The following is a 13,083-nucleotide window of genomic DNA, read 5'->3' on the forward strand; positions in this document are numbered from 1 at the left end:
ATGTCAATCTGGTCAGACTTAAAGTCCCACTGTTCATTTTATGCAACCTTGCAAAGCATGTGGACTCAGTTATACAGCATAAACACTGACATGTAAACTACACGTCTACTTTTGTGGGTTGTGGTTTAATGGCCCAGTGTAGCATAACGGTCTCAATAAAGTTTATTTCAGGCTGCACTGCCATTACTAGCCAATTAATTGACCTACGTGACAGCTGACAAGTCGACAGTAAACCTACATCTACATGTTGCATTAGAAACAAACAGCAAGAACAATGTCTAAATTAAATTACAATATGTACAAAAAGATAAGGAGTTCTAATGGTGTACAATCTTTACCCTGAATTTTTACAATGACTGCTTTACCTTCAGGTATTTGACCAGTTCTCCTCCTGACAGCTGGGCAGCTGATGAAGAGCTCTGACAGTGATGAAAGAAATTGTGCAAATGTTGATCCTGAAAGACAAAGAAGTTCAGAAAATAGGATGTTTTTTTTTTTTTGGTTGTTTGGATGTTTTTAAACAATTTTTTTTTATAAACAGCCTAAAATTCAGAGGACAAAAACAAAAAAATGGATATGATGCAGATGAGTCAGCAGTCTTAATTTTCTAAAACGAACCTGAGTGTAGACAGTGGACACAAGATGCGCGGACACCTTGAATAAGGGCTTGCCTCCATCCACCCATTTGACCTCAGGACTTAAATGCTGTAATATGAGAAAAAGGAACAATTCTTTGCTCAGTATCTCACATGCAGCAGTTTTTTCATGCCATTTTCTCTGCAGACATGCAGATTCTCATGTCCCACTAAGCTTCTCAGATCAGAGTAAAAGTGGCTGAGATTGAGTTGGATCACACTTTCAGACAATCGCTCTTATTAGGCTGTACACAGAAAAGTGCTATAAATAGCTTATTAAGATAAAAAAATTTAAAAAAAAAGAGCCGGCCAATCACATCATGAAGTGGGGGTGAATGTTGGATCGTTAGTTTTTGCAGATAAAGGGGGACACAGATACCTCATTTTCAACACTAACAAACCATCTGACATGCAATTTCGACAAAGCTTAAATCCTGCTTAACAGTATTATATTATTGATAATATGAATCGCAGGCTTGTGCATTTCTTTCCTGTCATCTCCAAAATGTCTTGACAGACATAACCTTCACATGTTTTGTCCCAATGAACCAACGATAACTCTGGAAATATGAGGCCAAACAACTTAAGGATGTGTTTCTACCTTGCTGGCTCCCTCCTGACAGCTGAGGTATCCAGCAGGGAGGTTGGCAGCCACAGGGATCTGACTCTCATTCATGATCACCCGGCCGTCCTTCAGCAGGGGGAGCCAGGCGTAACCCACTGAGGAGCAGACAGAGGAGAAGCTGGTCACTTAAGAGCTTTGCAATTCATACCAGAAACAACAGCAACACACAAGACTGTTTGTGTAAAACAGAAATTCTGATGCTTTTAATGACATTATGAAGTTTTGCCAGTTTGTATTGGGTGTCTTATGTTGAGTTGAGATGCAGTGTTTTACCTTGCGTTTCAACCTGCTCTCTCTTTTTGGTGCTGGCCTTGCTGTTGCTCTCACAGCTCACATGGTAGAAGGTGAAGAGCAGATGATGCTTCTCGTGGAGCTGAGTTGGCAACTCGAGCTTAAACTAAAGCACAAATGAACATGAAGTCATCTTCAAAGAGCTCTCACGTGTATGATACAACCTGACACTAGGCTTAAAGGTCAGGCACGAGGTGTCTTACTTCATCGTAGAATTCGGGGTTCTGCTGGTGATGTAATACTGAGGCAAAGGCATTTTTGGTGAACAGGGGTCCTCCAGGTCGCCCATAGATGCACTAGGGAACGATAATAATAGATGATTAGTCCCAGTGGCTAGCCAGGCTGTCCTTTGCAAGGTGCTACCAGAACACATCAAAGTTTACCTTAAGTGAAACAGCCTCCTCCTCATCTGAGTCCTTGAACTCAATACAGACAGCTATGTTTCTAGCCTGCAGACAAACACAAAGAGCAAAGTTGACCCAGTTAGTAACACCAGGACTTCAGATCACAAGGAAACTGTCTGCTGAAAAAGGTGGGTGGAGAATCCACTGTATGAAAAGGGAAACATTCATGTTAAAGAAATGAATATTCCTGCCTCTGTGTCAATAAAGCCACAAAACAACACTACATAATAAACGCTGGTGATACCTTTGCAAATGACTTTTGGCTGTCGTACTTCAAGTGCCTCGGGTAGACGTAGAGGTGATTGTTGTAGATGGTGAAAGGCTGAGAACATTTGGCAATGCACGGCACAAACTCCTCCACTTCGAAGAAGATGTTGGTCTTCTCGCTGACATCGAACTGCTTCACAGGAATGTAGGATGAGGTAACACAATCTATATACGGAAGCAGGAGAGGGCGACACCAAATAAACAGCAGGCAGACAATGTAACCTGTCTCAGACCGAGCACAACCAGCTTTCATCTCCCACGTTGGCTTCAAAGTGAATTTAGAGGGCTTACTTATCAAATCGGGGGCTACGTTGTCAATGGTAACGTCGAGGTTTCCTAGGATTACAGGCAGCTTGGCCATCTTCTCTGGCCTGAGGAAGGAAAAATAAACTGAAGTTAAGCCTCTGCTATCACCTACCGAACGCTGAATAATAGACAGGCTTGTGGCTTGGAGACAAAACGGTCGAGTATATGATCACATTCACAGATGTGAGCAAAGATCTTATTTTGTAAAACAGACGAGCATTTTTCCAAAGTTATAGTCACATATTTTCCATCCGTGACATCTGCAAGACTACTCAAGGCTCTTGAAAGGAGAGCGCGCTCATAGAAACACGACTAACTTTCTGAAGTCCGCCAGCAGTTTGAGCATGTCGTCGTCGGACAGTTTGTTGCTGTCCTGTCGGTACAGAGCCGAGAAGCGAGCACTTTTGTCGAGCGTCCCTGCAGCATCTTTGAACAAAGGTCTGCGAGAAAGACAAAAGAAAAGTGAGACTCTTCTCCTGCAAACATTTCATATCAATTTTGTATGAACAAAAGTTTTTATATGATTATGTTTTAAAGAACAAAGAAAGAGCATTAATAAATAGTCAGCTGCATTTCAACGACTGATTACTGTATATATTTTTTGGATTAATTGATTGTTTAGTGTAAAACATGGCACAACTTCAATAACAAATGCTGATCACACTTTTCCAGAGCCCAAGGACATATTTTCAAAATGCTTTAAAAAAAAACAACAACATTTTTTAGATCAACATTAAACAGAGAAATCTTCATATCTGAGAAGGTTGAATCAGAAAAAAATGCCGTAGAAGATTAAATGATTATCAAAATTGTAAAGATAATAACATTCAAAACACTCTAAAATGTGATTTTATGAGAAAATCAGTTAATAACAAACCCTTTTTTAATTTTTTTTTTTTTTTTATTACAGTCAATGCTTGTTGCTTCTTTCTCTTTCTGTGTTGGTAAATCTGTTTTCAAATGAAGATATGTGATTTTGGTTTGGTATTGAAACGATTCTCCTTCCTGAAGGACTGCACCACATACTGCTGGTGTGTGTCTGTATGGGCTGTGGCCTTTGTGTGAAAGTACACACAACTTTTTCTAGTGAAAACTAATGTATAAAAGCTGACTACACACACACAGGTAGACATTCATACAGTTAAAATAGTTTTTGTTAGAGATGAAGTACCTTGCTGCCCAGGCAAAAGGCATCATGTACTGGCCTAATCGGCTACATGCCAGCTTGGCATTTTTCAGGACCTTCTGTGCCCCCTAGTGGAAAACAAAAAACAGATTTTAACTTCAGCACAAACACACCCAAGCTCGGCCTCATTACTTAAAGCGCTGCGCTGCCAGTCTCAACACGGGTACACACACAATGAAACACAAACTCAGTTCTTCAATGTGCTTGCCTGAATCACATTACTACCCACCAAGCTCCCCTCAGGAGTGCACGACAACATTTGCGCAGCCAAAATCAATGCTTGTGTTGAGCGTCTGAGCAACTGGTCCACAGCTAAAAACAGGGATGGTTATCTGTGCATGATGTGGAATAACCTGATGGAATCTGCTGAGTGCGGCGGAACATACTGCCTCGAGAGGAGGCTCGTGATGAAAGTTGGAGATGGGTCAGTACCTTGGTGGAGTCTGAACTCTTCATGTACGGGTCAGCACAGTGGTTGATTCCCCCCTGAAGCACCTTCTCCACACGAGCCACAAGGAAGATGTCTGGGTGGGGGCATGTTACAGAGAACACTCCCTGTGGATACGATCGAAACGTTAGTATTGGTAGGTTTGGATGGCTTTATTTAGGTCGGACAGCTGTTGAGATGATACAGAAATGGAAAAAAAAAAAAAAAGTTTGTTGTGCTACTCATTCACCTGTCTGGGATACTGCATGGCTGCCTCGGACACCCCGTGGATCAACCGCTGCCCTTCAGGGTGGGTGTCGCCTCCCCCGTTCATATACTGACTGGTGTTACTGGGAATCATGCCCCTGACGGACGGGTGGTTTAAGTCTACGTGGAAGTCAGAGGAGATTTTTCTGCCATTCTGGATGTCGAACAGCGACAGCGTGACGAAGAACGGCTCCACCTGAAGAAGGAGCAGATGATCCCGATGTTTACGAAGACTACCTCATTTTCTGAAAACCTTTTAGTCAACCAGCCAGGATACTCAAGACATGATCAAACATTGTAATGTTGGCCACTCTTAGGGTTAAACGTGAACTGGATAGAATCGCCACTCGATTCACGACATGGAAAAATGCAACATACCACTCAGCTGTCTTACTCGCAACTTATCAATCATTAAATAAACATTAATAACAGTAACGACAACGTGCACAGTTTCACTGTTTGTAGTCCCCATCTTCACACATAGAACATAGATACCACTACTGAAAAATATTAATAATCTGAATGAACGTCAATAAAATAAATATAAAAAAAGAAAGAAATTCATTTCCACAAACAGTAAACTCTAACGTCTAACATTACCAACACGGTATCGAATACTAAATGATAAACTGATCCGATACGCTGAATCTGGCGCCATGTTACCTTGCATAACACTTATTGCCATATATTGAGGTATACAGAGCAGTAGTATCACTATATTGAGGTATCAGAATCACCATCAGGTGAGAGGAAAAAGTCGGACCACTGGATGCATGTGGAGCTAGAAGCGATTCCTATAAAGTTTCGGTGGAGGGAGCTGGGCGAACACTTTTCAAAGTTTCTGCTCTGCGCGTGTGTGTGTGAAGACAGAAAATGTCGAGTCTTTGATGGACAGCTTCCGCTGAGAGGGACAGCAGGACATCCGACTTCATTACACAAGATTGTTAGCCATTCCTGAGCCTGTAGCCTGGTTGCTATGCCAACAGGAGTCCCTCAGCAGCTCAAATAATGAGAGGAGTCCATCCGTCCGCTGTAACAAACCGTCTCATCCGTCTTTAGCCACAAAGAAAATTAGATTTTTGTCATTTAGGGCTTATTGTGGCCAGAAAAAGATCAAGCTTACGTTTGTTGTCGGTCCCTCCTCGTTCTCGGCCACGCAGCTTTGCAGGTTGAACGAGAGGTCGTTGCAGTTCACCAGAACACGCTTGCCAAACTTCTCCTCAAACTGCTTCACGTCTGGCTCTATTCCTGAGAAATCTAGTTTCTAAAGATGGTACAGTGAAGGGTATTACATTTCACCAGGAAGTGTTCGGTTGGATCTTAATACCACACGGGAAAAAAATGAACGTCATCGTGCTTTACATTTAATTACCTGTGTATCTGGGTCCAGCGTGAACAGCTTCAACCTGGTCTCGTTCCTCATCCTGGACTCGATATCTCTTGTGCTCTGAGGAGAAGAAAGGCATTTCCTAAATCGAACCACAAACTGTCTGAAACACCAGAAGCCCTGTCTCGGAGACTCGCGGGCAGTTGGTTTTATCATTAGAAAAAAAAAATTGTCAGCCAGGCTTCATATTTTACAGGCTGATCGCGTTGTGCACATGGGATCAGCGGTGAGAGTCAGGTGGTACCAGCAGCACACTGTAACCTGTTTTCCACCTAACTGTTACCACCAGTTTCCATGCACATATGGCTTTACTATTGCTTACCACTCAGTGCTGCAACAGCATAAAGAGCTTTCTTCCAAAGCACCAAATATCGGTATTGGAAAAACTGCATCAGCCAGTAATTCATTTAAACAACACAGATGTCAATATGTCAGCTTTTTCCACTACGGGATATCTTATGTTGGATGTTGCTGGGTGAGCATGTTTAGAAGCGCGATGTTACATTTTTAGTTTTGGTTTTTGGATGAAACCCAAAAAACACTCTGAAAGGAAGGATATAATCCTGAGAAGACCAAAAGGTCTGTGTTTAATGTCAGATCAGATCAGATCTTCAAAAACACATGAATCACTGAGAAATTAGGTGTGTAACCCTTAACTCTTAAATCTAAATTCAAGCCACATGTTTGCGGCAAAAAGGGGCCTTCTTCCTCACTTCTTCAACGGGGAAGAGAGATTTAACTCAATGTGATGACGCACTGAATGTGAGAGCATCCAACTGAGAAAGACGGACCTACCTGAAAGCTGTCCATACTGCCAGAGGAGCCGTCAGACTTTCCAAGATCATCATCTATAAGAAAATACAAGACACGGAACAAAGGTGTAGAACATCAGAAAATCATCCTGAATCTTTACTGACATGTGAAAGTTCAGTCAACAGTAATTAAATTGTGGAGGAATCAGTCAGGATTGAGAGGAAGATACTGCCGGTCTCAGCGGCATATTTTAGGAAAGCTCCAGATCTTTTCAAGCAGAATTAGCTTTTTTTTTTTCTTTCTCAAGCACAGGATGATTAATAAAAAGCAGAGGGTTAGAAAGATTAGTGGAGCGTTTTATGCAGAGGCATTCAGCCTTGCTCCTCCATGGATAAGCCTCCTATGAGACAGGAGGTGAGTATTAAAAGCCTGGGTGGTCTGGTATCACGTCTCCACAGACTACATGAACACGGACAGGAGGAGGTTGAGAAGAAGTGAGCCACGACATGTGGATGACGGTGGGAATGAACAATATCTCTTAAAAACATAGAGTAAATAAACTGCTTGTAATGAGTGGATTTACTGGATATTATAACTGAGGGTCGTCTTCATCATAGGAAGGTTTTGTTCAAACAACAGTCCAAATCCAAAGATATTTACTTCACAATCACAGATGACAAAAGAAAGCAGAAAAATATTCAAATTTACAAAGACTGGACCACAGAGTCAAGACAATTAATCACTTATCAAAAATAGTGGTCAACAAACTGATTTCTTAATCAAACTATTAATGTTTTCGCAGGAAATCTGATTTGTTTTTGAGAATTTGAATAATATTTTGACAGGACTTCCACAAAATAAACTTCCCTTTCATACAGACACACACCATCATGAATGTCTCCATTTCTCTTCTCCTGCATGGCGATCTCAAAGCTACTGTGCAAGATCTTGTTGAGCGTGTTGATCCAGTCCTCCATCTCTCCTTCGCTGTCTGCAGCCAGCAGGTAGGTGCTCTTATCCTGCATCTTCAGCTCGAAAGCAAACCTCCGAACCTTGTTGTTCTGCAGAGACAACAGGGGAACAAGGGAGAGAAAGAGTTGTCTGAAAAAAAAAGTGCAGATACAGAACAAAACAACAAGTTCAAAGAAAGACTTTTTGTTTTTGGAAAAGAAGGAATCTGTTTCTGTCTGATACTGAAAGATTGACTAAGTTTAGTTTTTCACATTTAAAAATCAAATATCCAACTATAAACACGGCTGGGCAGAAGGAATGTTTTATCTGCCTCTCCAAAGCTAACACTGAACCACTACCCGCTCACCAGAAGGCAGACAATGTTTAGTTTTATGATTTCAATCATAGCCTGCTTCATTTTAATTCCAACCTCAACCTCACTTCATTGTTTTCTGCTGTTTAAGCCTGCGAGAAAAAAAGATCTGCTAATTATTCAAAAACTGGACCCAAAAAATAAACACAAAAGTTTAGTGCCTGTCTTGGAAAAAAGGTGAATAGCAACACTCAAGATTTAATTCAACTGCCACAGTAAACATTTGGAACCAAAGTGAGTTGGGGAGGAGCAGCGTATTTCATAACAAAGCCTTCATCTCTGCAGCAGAGCCTCTCTGAACTGAGACGGAGCTGCTGAGTGAAGTCATCAGAAAATAAACTGCATCTGCAGAGCTCAACTCTGACCTCCAAACAGCCTCGAAGAGTGATGTCACCGCCTCATTACAGCCCATTCAGAACCAATCAGGGCTGAATCGGCTCCAGTCTATGACACAGCAACTCTACTGAGGTCTGATGCGTATCACATGTTTTTTTTTTATAAAGTATTCAAGCACTATTTCTTTTCGAGAAATAGGGAAGTAGTCTCATTATTTTCAGCAGGCAGTGAATTGTTATTGCTGGTTATCTCTGTAGCTTGTCTGTAATGTAGAGACAGCAGAGTGGGAGTGATTGGGAGGGAAAGTCAATATCTGCAGGCTCGCTAAGTAAACACGGGGAACACAGAAATAAAACTGGAGCCCAGATAAGCAGACTTCATCATCATTATCATGATAGGTAGGCGGGTTTTGTAGACACTACAGCTGCACACATTTGCAGGGAAAGTCCTTAAAATTATTTCGACAATGCTGTGTGTCTACTTTATACAGTGAGGGAGATGAAAGAAGAAAACAAACCCTCGGGAGGCTTGGCTCAACAACAACTTACATTTTTGAGCCATTTGTTAATCCACAGAGTCTGCTGGTCGCTTAATTAATATATGACAAATACCTCGTGTGCTCGAGCATATGTTGACATCTTAACGAAGTACAGGAGCAGCTTTGGGCTCAGTATGAAGTCAGTCCACATGCCATCCCAGCTACAGCACGAAACATCTGCATTTCTACTCATAGAGCACTTTCTTCTGGTTCAGTTTAAGTCATGCAGATGCAGAAAGCTGTGGGGGCTGTGCACTGCTGTTGAAGGACTTTAGTGCCAATTAGGAGTTTTCTTCTAATGATGGATTGTACATAAAAGTAAAGGCTTGTATCAATAATCTATAATCAAATTATTGGGGTTTCAGTTATCCTAAACAACAGTGTTGAGCATGTTTTAACCATAGACTGGATATAAAAGTGGACGTAGCTTTCTGGTCTGAAAAATTAGGCCAAAGCAAAAGTGCTTTATACTGCAATACCAGCGTGGGCCACTAAGGGTTGGCTCCAAAAAGCCACCAGCCCCGTAGACTCTCATTCAACTCATGAAATACAAAGTCAATACAATTTTTCCACAAGTCATTATTGTGTCGTTCACTAAAGTTATTCCTTCTTATTAGTTTTCTGATGGTCCATCTGAAAATAATTCCATTATTAATTAGATATTAGCTCTCAACAAGCTGTGTTTTTGGGACGTAACTGTTTGATTGACAGGCTTGTGGTGCAGTCAGGTTTCTGCGATTGGTGGGCGGGGCATCGTATTCTCGAGTTCCCAATCAGATCTACCACTCGTTCCTTCCTAATGTGTCCAAATATGGTCACTTCTGGCTTCAAAATACCAAGATGGCGACAGACAAAATCCAAAACTCGAGGCTTCAGAACGGCAGTTCACCAACTAATGGGTGACTGTACGGTTGTTTGCCGCCTGGTTATGACCCGACGATTTAGCCGATGGCCAACAAAAGTAACGACAACTTGGTGTTTCTTAGAAAGGGACTTGCGGTGTTTCCCTAAAAAGAGAAGAACATAAAATGTTTGGATTTTGTGTCAATTTGTAAAAAATAATGTGTATTATGGCAGACAGCTCCAGTGCTATCTGCCCGTCTCTTCTCTGACCGAACCTGAATATTGCATCAATGCTTCCACCACTGAGGAATGAACCGACGAGGTCTGTGGTTAAAAACTGGGCGATGTAGAGGTTCCGTAAGCTTTTGGCGTGGACACCATGACCCGCACTGATAAAAACTCCAAACATCTTAAAGCATTCAAATGTCAAGTACACCCTTCTCCTCCTCCTCCTCATAATAGCAACCCAATCTTCCTGATTCCTGATTAATGCCAGCTGGGTGCCTCTTAGGTAAAATCAGGTTCTCTCCATCTATTGAGATGATCTGACAGATGATAACACACCCAGCGAGTCTTGGCCGACATTCAGATGTGAGCACGTGGCATTGATTTTGAGGCCGGTAGGGAAAGTGCTCGGAAGTGAGACCTCGGCATCCACCGTGTTTCAGCCGGCTGAGCGTCAGCAGAAAAGAACGACCTTGGGGAAGAGGGAGTTCGGGTTTCATGGAAACGGAGACGAGAGGATCTCACTTTTCAGCAACAGTCCATCTTAGTTAGAGCAATTTGTGTTGAAATTTGGCCTGTTTCAGCTTCTGTTGAGAAATATATTTTCAGTGAAAATAACTGAGGAGGAAGTTAATTTGTCTGTACTGTCAATTCATTGTCTGTTTTAATTTCCATCACGGACTGGGCTACATCATGTGCAAACAGTGTCGGCAGGGATATCCCGTTTGGCAACGCAGGTGATGGGTCATCCATTGTCACAGAGATGGACAATCACTTTGTGCCCTAGCGTACCTGAACCACACCCATGCAGGAGTCCAAGAAAATGGTTCCTTTGGGCTCCTTGGAGATCTTCTCATCCTTGTAGAAGTTTAAATTATAGGAACCGTCCCCGAGCTGGGTTAGGTGGAAATACCTCCTCTTGAACGACTGCAACAACAACAACAAGAAATGACATTCAAATATTAATTACAGGAAAACAAAAAGTTATAAAGTCTACATCTGGTTTGTTTTACAGTTAAAAAAGATTTCTGCCTATAAAAAGATAAGAACAAAAACCTGCAGTAAAACCGAACTTTAAAAATCTAAACAAAAAAATAGTCATTGTAAGGAAAAAACAACTTTCTATGAAGAGTGATGGGGAAAGGTTTCCTAGTAGGTAGGCAAACAACAAAGATGCTATCATATCTTGATGTTGATACCAACTATCATGTCTCTTGTCTACAACAATTTCCTAGACAAGAGAAAAGACAAAACCTACTCCTGACAGAAACACACTGTGCTGCCAGTGTATTTATCTTTTTATCATTTCATCTGATTCTTATCATTTGTACACAATATGCAATATAAGTTCAGATCATTTGGATCTATAAAATAAAACAGGACAAATCAACTCTTATTTTTATTCCAGATTAATCTAATTATTGTTTGTCATAAATCAATTAATCTTATCAACATATTTTGTTGGCTATCACTGAAAAGAAAACAGCAGCAAATCTTGATATTTGAGAGAAACGGTAAATGTTTGGCAGTTTTGCTCAGCAAAAAAAAAGATCAATTAATTAAATAATAGTTTCAGGTCTTAATGGAGTCATCAATGCTATCTCACCCTCATGGTGACGCTGATGGCACTGTTCATGTTTCCTTTATACAGCCAGCCATGCTTGGTGATTCCTCCTTTCTGGGATCCTAAGGAGGCCGTATCCTGCAGGAGACAAAGACATGAGATCAGACAGTTTATTACGCACAGCGAGGGAACAACATCTCAGCAAGCCATGTCGTCTCCTATAAAGTCTTAAAATCACAAAACAACTTTCAGAAATGAACCAATTCAGGAGTAAAATTATTTCACATTTGTCAAACAAGCTGCAGTACTTAAAATACGGGGAAATTAATTTACGCGTCAAAAAAAAAATCTGTCACTTGTTTCAAAGATGTTGTTGCAATACAGATATGCACACACATGCACATCTTTATATTCAAAAGCACTGGCAAATTTTGTATAAAGAAGACCCAGTGTGGCTTCATTTTTGCGGTGGAGCATCATAGAATAATGTCATGACACCAGTTAACAGGCTTTGGCCTTGCTTTGTAAAAAAAGCCTTTGATCTGGTGGTTTGAGATGACAGAGCCGGGCTGTCTCAGGCCAAACAAAAGGGCAGAAGAACGTAAAACAAACTACGACTGCTAAACAAAATAAATATCTCCATTTTCATAGCAGATCTATGACACATGGCGTCGGGCCACCTCACACGTCTGAGGTGGGCAGTGCGAGATCACGCCTTTCACATATGACCAAACACAGAGCCACCGTGACCCACCCGCTCGCACCATCTGTAAAAATAAACCAATTAGGAGAGTAATGGAGGAAGAGGAGATGGGGACGAAGCTTACAGCCCGGTCCTGGTTTAGATCGGCCCAGCGTGAACACAAGATGTGTCATTTGCAGTTACACTTCTCAACTTTGACATAGCACAGTGAGGTACTGTATCCCTGACACTTTCACAGTCAGAGCAGCGGTCCAGAATTCTTCTTCTACTGGTCTAATAAAGCATTAGGGGGATTTAAGAGTGCTGGCAGGCATTATAATATTTTCAATGTGAAGCACTGTGGAGTGATCTGAAAAGCGTCTGAAGGAGTTCAGAGCAGGTTTCTCCTCGTCAGTGTCTAGACAGCGTTCATCTGTCCTCAGAGAGGCAGTCACCGGGTTCAGTGTCTCTGAACTCCAATTTGCTCCAGGAAACGCTGTCAAAGACAGACAAAAATAACAACACGCCCACCAAACCAAACAGTCACACTCTAAAAATAATGCCAGACAAAAAGAAAGATGAACAAAGTCACACAACCAATGCTGAATGTGGTCCAAATCCCACAATTACAACCACATCGGCAAAAGAAAGATTCATTCTGGGGATTTTAGAGGAAGACTTTAAATCCTTTTCTCTTTCATCAGCAACCGGGAACCTTGTGGTTTTAAAAACAACAGACAATCCTGCAGGGACTGTAATGGAAGGCGGTGAATGAAGGGTGATTTGGATCTTGTCATTAGTTGTGTTGAAGTCCTGCCCCTCCTGTTCTGGTGGAGGTTAAGCCGAGCATGAGGCTGAACAGGACGGGCGGTGACCCGTGAAGACTTAGCATAGCTTTACACTCTGAGGAATGCTTTCACTCATGACCTAACACACAGTTATAGGGAGAAGAAACCTTTTTCAGTGTTGTACCCAAGATCCTGACTTGTATTTCAGCTCATACTCAAGGATTCGTTCTTCCCT

At 41.6% G+C, this 13,083-nt stretch overlaps 1 protein-coding gene across 9 annotated transcripts in view; it reads right to left on the reverse strand.

The window, feature by feature from the left end:
* The window catches only part of LOC138623248 (dedicator of cytokinesis protein 9), a 71,594-nt gene that overhangs the window by 17,632 nt on the left and 40,879 nt on the right, over nucleotides 1–13,083 (reverse strand). For all 9 annotated transcript variants that reach the window (XM_069702653.1, XM_069702655.1, XM_069702652.1 and 6 more), the window contains exons 6-23: nucleotides 11,421–11,516; nucleotides 10,607–10,741; nucleotides 7,435–7,609; nucleotides 6,591–6,643; nucleotides 5,781–5,855; nucleotides 5,532–5,672; nucleotides 4,392–4,604; nucleotides 4,147–4,269; nucleotides 3,700–3,782; nucleotides 2,846–2,968; nucleotides 2,514–2,593; nucleotides 2,200–2,387; nucleotides 1,935–2,000; nucleotides 1,755–1,847; nucleotides 1,534–1,657; nucleotides 1,237–1,355; nucleotides 619–705; nucleotides 366–455 (exon numbers count right to left, since the gene is read on the reverse strand). In XM_069702653.1, coding sequence (XP_069558754.1) covers nucleotides 366–455; nucleotides 619–705; nucleotides 1,237–1,355; nucleotides 1,534–1,657; nucleotides 1,755–1,847; nucleotides 1,935–2,000; nucleotides 2,200–2,387; nucleotides 2,514–2,593; nucleotides 2,846–2,968; nucleotides 3,700–3,782; nucleotides 4,147–4,269; nucleotides 4,392–4,604; nucleotides 5,532–5,672; nucleotides 5,781–5,855; nucleotides 6,591–6,643; nucleotides 7,435–7,609; nucleotides 10,607–10,741; nucleotides 11,421–11,516 — 2,064 coding nt within the window. The remainder of the gene's footprint in view (nucleotides 1–365; nucleotides 456–618; nucleotides 706–1,236; nucleotides 1,356–1,533; nucleotides 1,658–1,754; nucleotides 1,848–1,934; nucleotides 2,001–2,199; nucleotides 2,388–2,513; nucleotides 2,594–2,845; nucleotides 2,969–3,699; nucleotides 3,783–4,146; nucleotides 4,270–4,391; nucleotides 4,605–5,531; nucleotides 5,673–5,780; nucleotides 5,856–6,590; nucleotides 6,644–7,434; nucleotides 7,610–10,606; nucleotides 10,742–11,420; nucleotides 11,517–13,083) is intronic.

The sequence above is a fragment of the Brachyistius frenatus genome, unplaced genomic scaffold (assembly GCF_029030835.1).
Source record: "Brachyistius frenatus isolate BFR_SWC_R1_liver_20210118 unplaced genomic scaffold, ASM2903083v1 Contig_42, whole genome shotgun sequence".
Classification (NCBI taxonomy): domain Eukaryota; kingdom Metazoa; phylum Chordata; class Actinopteri; family Embiotocidae; genus Brachyistius; species Brachyistius frenatus.